Raw genomic sequence first — 5,502 nt, 5'->3', positions numbered from 1 at the left:
TGCTGAATGGGCTGATCAGCTGGGGGCAGTGCCTCATAATGGAACACTTTTCCCACTGACAGGGAAGTTTTGAACTAGGACAAGGTGTGATGCAGAGCTGGGAACAGCTCCCTTTGGCACATGGGGGTTTTTGCAGGCTGGCAGCCCTGGCCATGCTCCTGGGGCCAAACACCCTGCAGGAGGGGTATCAGTGCTGTGCACTCAGGAGGATTGATTTCAGTGAACTTCAGAGAGGGTGAGGAACTGTAACACCACTCAGGAAGGAGCAAAACACATCCAAGAGAGGGCTGGGGGGGCTGGGTTTTGGAAGAGGCTGCACTGCAGCTGCTGTGCCCTGCCTTCAGTCCTGCCTCTCTCTGAGGAGGGGAGTGCTGGCAGGCTGGGATGGGTTGCCCAGGCAGATGCCCCTCTGTGCCCATCCACACAATCCCTGCTGGGCTCTTACCACACTTGGGACTTCCTGCGGGGCATCCCGTGCCGGTGCCACTTGGAGTGCGGGGTGAGGTGGTAAATCAGCTGCCTGCAGATCCTGTCTGAGGATTTCCAGGGGTCATATTCCTGAAAGCAAAGGGACAGCTTAGACTGCCTGCACCACAGCAGAACATGAGAAAAGGAGGAAGGCAAAGGAAGATGGCAAAGGAATAAAGATGGCAGTGGAGCAGGGCCATGTATGTAAGGGAGCAGATGAAGAGAAGAGAGAATGAAAGAGGAATTGTGAGAAGGCCTGAGATGGCAACTCCTCCTGGGGTGGAGGAGGAGCAGGAGCAGTTCTGCACTGCCAGGAAGAACCCCAGCCCAGCCAGCATGTTCCTGCCCAGAGCAGGGCTACAATTTCCCCAGCTACCCAGGAACAAGTGAAACTCAGAAGAGGGGATCATTTTCTGGGGCTGAGGCAGGGGTGACAGACAATGCTCTGTTTCAGGGACTCCTGTGCTGCCAACTCCTTGTGTTACAGGACAGTGCTGAATTTCTATTCATTACCTTGCTGCTGTGCTTCCCCAAACTCTGTCTCTGGACTATCTGATACCCTCATGTGGAAAGGTCAGTAAGTGGCACCCTTGCCCCATCCCCAAGGTGCTTCTTGCTCCTCCTGCAGTAACACACTGACTCCACAACCTCCTGTGCTCTAGCTGGGAGATGTCAGGACAGGAAACTTAGTCCATAGTCCATCTTACTTCCTTGCAGTCCACTCTGCTACAGGAGGTTTGAGTTTGGGAGCTTGCAATGCCAGCAGTTCCCTCCCACCCCTGCACTAACTTGTCAGTAAAAAAAGGCACCCACATGGTTGCTGACTTCCTGGGTTATTTTTGCACATGTTCTTTAGTGCCATGACTTGGAACAGAACCTCTTCCTCTGCTGAAGCAGAATGGCAAATGGCAGCTGCTGAAGGCTGGGACTTCTGCCTTCCCTATTGTATTTTCCAATTGCTGGCAGACACCTGCATTCCCAGCCCTCAGCCCTCCAGCCAGGGGGCCACACGTGCAATTAGGGATTTGATAGGTGAACACCCAGTAAAGCTGTCAGGGAATGCCCTGATTTATTCCTTACTGTGAGCAGTTAAAGCTCTGCACTGGGGGCCAACAGCTGCTCTGTGACTTTGCTCAGCAGTCCCTGAAGCAGCTGGACTCCCCAGGGATGCACTGCCAGCACGTGCCAGCTCTCCTGTGCCAAGGGGAGAGGGATCCCAGCCTTCTGCTCAGCTGAGCATCCCCTGAGCCCCATCCCAGCTTCCCTAGGAACCCCAGAGGGACTGGCCCATGCCTTTGGCTTAGGTGCCTTGTTCTGGACTCCTGCTGTGCTGGCAGGGCAGCAGCTGGCACTCTGCTGTCACCTACAACAGCAAACCTGTCCAAGTGGGTGCACGTGCACAGAGGCTCCAGTACAGCAGCTGGCACAGAGCCCTGCGAGTGATCACTGGCTCCCAGCTGAGAGTCACCCCCCTGTTCTTTCCTGTGTCCTCTCTGATTTAATTTCCACTGACAGACTGGGAACTGCACTCAGCCTGCTTGCCTGTAATGCAGTTACACCCACCAGATGCTCAGCCAGGGTCAGAGAGGGGATGTGGGCTGGCATTGTTCTGGGAAGGGTGCTGGTGCTGTAGGTACTGAATTTCTACAAGAATTTAATTAAATCATTAAACCTCTGCTGGCTCTGAAGGGCAACTCAGGTGCTCAACATCTTCCTTAGGAATGGGGAAAACAATTTCTTATGTAATGGTACGTGTGTCAGTGCATCCATAAGGCATGGAACTAGAGAGAGGGGATAAGCAGGTGCATAAAAATGGCAATGTGTTATCTGCCAAACACATGGATTAGAGCAAGATTCCCTCCTGCTGCCTGCCCTGAGGGGCACTGCACAGCACAGCCTTGGAGAAGGTCTGGTAGAACAGCTGGAGATGAGGTCAGGTGAAGGGTGGTTAAAGAGATACCACTGCTACCACCCAGCCCTTCCTGCAGATGCTTACATGAATTACACAGACATTACTCTTGGAAAGGGTTGTTTGGGTTTTTTTTTCCAGGCTGTGCTGTAGCCTAATAATGATGATTAAACTTTGGCTAGATGTGGTTTGTCTATTGAGACATGACTGGTTAATTGTTATCAGTGAGCCTCGGGAGATGGCAGAACAAGGTTAGAAATGCCACTAATCTACACCAGGCATTCAGTGTATTCCCTGGGGCACTGCTGCTTGCTCTGAGCTCTGTGTTCTTAATATCTCTCTTTGAATAAAGAAATTCACTCTATTCCTCTCCTTATAAAGCAAACATGACACTTGCCAAGCCTAATGAGCAAATGGGTACATTGCAAATCCAAGTGTCTGTGGTGGCAAAGGGTAACAGAAATAGATGCTAGTTGTTGCAGTGGGACTGGGACATCTGTGATGTTTGTCTGTTCTCAGCCCTGCCTTTCTGTCTCTGCTCTCCTCATCCTCTGAAGGAAAGTGCTGGAGCCTGCAGGGATACTGTGCACACAACACATTTACTTGCTGAACCCCCAGTGGCAATATATTCCTGCAGCACCATTCTCTGAGGGGAACTCTGAGAGTTTATGGGGGGAAATAATGCTGGCTTGAGGTAGTTACAGATGGCAAAGGGCCCAGGAAGAGAGAGGTGGTTTTCCTGCAGAGATCTCTGCTCTCTGCAGCTCCACGAGCCCCCCATGAGCTCTAATTGCCTTGAGCCCCTGTGATACCAGTGATTATACCTCTGCCTGTCACTCAGTTTACTATGGACACAAAAAGTGATTTCCTAATATCTGTGCACACAGCCATCCCCTCCTTCAGCTGCATTCATGTTCTGAGGTAGTTTTAACTGATTTCTACAGAGATATGGCCCACAATCCACAGGCTGCCCCTCCCAGGGCACACTCTGCCTGGCTCTGGAGGATTGACTGCAGCACCAGCTGCCCCAGTAGGGCTCTCTGCATCAGTGCTGTGCCACAAAGCATTCACTGAACTGAGGGAGAATTCACCTTTTTGGGACACTGCAGATCTCTGGCAAGACTCATCAGCAGGTCATGGGAGATGGGATCCACCAAGTTGAGGAAAGTTGCATTTTTGTAGAGCACTTCATTGAGAAATGTTCCTTCCAGTCCTAGGTCCTACAACAAAAACAGACAGTCAGGCTTCCTCAGAGCTATATCCATGGGATGTTCTGAAACCAGAAAGTAAATCTGCTGTGGTGCCAGCTGGATGCTCAGTACAGGAAATTATCCAGCAGAGGTGAAGCAGCCGTGTCTGACCCAGTATTTCTGTGCTGGGGAGTGCAGGCAGCCAGAGAGCCGAATGAGATGCAGTGCTAATTTCAGCTAGTCCACCTTATTTCCACCTACCACAGGAAGGTGGGAATTCTATCATTTCCAGGCTGGCTGGAGCCTGGAGAGAATTAACTTCAGAGAAACACAGTTTTGTCAGCTCTATGTGTGAATCTGCTGAAGAAGCCAAGCAGGAGGGCTGGCTCTAAAGCTGCTTCTCCAATCTCAGCTTTTCTGGAAGGATCAGACCTTTCTCAGGTATTTAGATGCTGCCATATGCCCTGGTGGTGGCTGGCTGAGCAGAAGTCCTGCCCACCTGTGTGAGTTTAGCTGTGCTGTGAATTTCTCAGGGGGGGGTGCAATGGTAAATTTAGAGGTGGCTTTACAGCACAGTTAGAGGAGCTCCTCTTCCACAGTGTGAGTTAGGGGAACATCTGTGGTCCATGCAGTTTATCTGTGTGGACCAGGGGATGGGGCACCTTTGGAGGAAACCTCAGCATCTTTGGGAACAAAAAGCCTTCCCAGGGCCAGATGGATAATACTGGAAAGAACTAAGCTGTTTATTGCTAAGGGAAAAGCAAAGAGCTAATATCCTGACACAGTTATTACAATCTGAAGGTACCACAGAGCTGTGAAAAACAAACAAAATTTTAAAAAAATGTGGGAAAGAGAGATCATATATTCACATAGAAAAAAATACCCTTGGAGTAGAGATGTAGAACAGAAAAACTCTCTAGTGGGGATAGTGCTGGGTTTGATTCAGTTGATAAGGAGGGCTCAGCTAAGGGAGGAAACAAGTCTTTTCCCCATTCTGTATGCAGCTGACAGGAGAAATGAATAAGCAAATGGGTGCCCCATATGTTCACACTGCTCTACTGAGTGTGTGCTTCAGGCACCACCCAGTGACTGGGAGCTAAAAAAAAAAAAATGGAGTGAGAGGGGGGGAAAAAGCTGGATGTATGCACATACCTCACCAACAGGGGCAGAGCCATAGCTGGCAGAGGTTTGGGATCTTAACTCCAAGCAGCAACCAAAGCCAGGGCTGCATCCTGCTCTGGATATGCTGGGTTGAGCAGAAAGCACAATCCCAAAGAGACCCTGGCTAGAGACACAGCAAGGGAGAATAAATGAAATACTTTACAGCCCCGTCACTCTGCGTACACAAACGACACCTGTAAGCAGGCAAGGAACCCAAGCAGTGGATCAGTCCTGAAGGACAGACAGCCACAGCTGGACATGGGCCAGGAGCCTACCAAGGCATCATGCCAGTGTCTCCCTTACCATAAGGCTTCAGGGAAATGGAGCCTCCCACACCGAGTGTAATGTGCACGGATGAAGAAAGCTGCCTGAGGATGGCATGGCTGGGCATGCAGCAGTGGATGCCAGAGCAGTAATTAAACTCCCCCAGTTGGAACTATACCATTAAGATGAATCTGCATTCCCATTATAAATCCTGCCTGCAAGGGTTTTGTAAGTAATATAGCTGTAAATGTTCACGTCACATTGATATTCCATAAATTCTTAGCCCGGAGGCATTTTTCAGCTCATCTTACTTATTTCCCTCTCTCCCTCCCTCTCCCTCTCATTTCTTGGAAAATTTTGTACCAGCTAAAAGGTGGCTGCAGACAGCAGAACATTATAACTCTTGCCAGTTCAGTTGGCTTAGTGCTGTTGTCTTAAAAATGACACTTTGCCATCATTTCAGCACAGGGAAAACAGATTATAGCAGACTTTCTGCTGGTGTAAGCCTAA

At 50.0% G+C, this 5,502-nt stretch overlaps 1 protein-coding gene across 1 annotated transcript in view; it reads right to left on the bottom strand.

Annotated features, from left to right (window-relative positions):
* Positions 1-4,742, bottom strand: part of LRRC75B (leucine rich repeat containing 75B) — a 17,015-nt gene extending 12,273 nt beyond the window's left edge. Inside the window, exons 1-3 of the mRNA XM_031063159.1 lie at positions 4,725-4,742; positions 3,469-3,597; positions 446-558 (exon numbers count right to left, since the gene is read on the bottom strand). Coding sequence (XP_030919019.1) covers positions 446-558; positions 3,469-3,597; positions 4,725-4,742 — 260 coding nt within the window. The remainder of the gene's footprint in view (positions 1-445; positions 559-3,468; positions 3,598-4,724) is intronic.
* Positions 4,743-5,502: the final 760 nt, after the last annotated feature.

This window comes from Geospiza fortis, unplaced genomic scaffold (assembly GCF_000277835.1).
Source record: "Geospiza fortis unplaced genomic scaffold, GeoFor_1.0 scaffold31, whole genome shotgun sequence".
NCBI classification, from domain to species: domain Eukaryota; kingdom Metazoa; phylum Chordata; class Aves; order Passeriformes; family Thraupidae; genus Geospiza; species Geospiza fortis.
The sequence above is the reverse complement of the archived record's forward strand: the minus strand, read 5'-3'. Positions and strand labels throughout refer to the sequence as shown.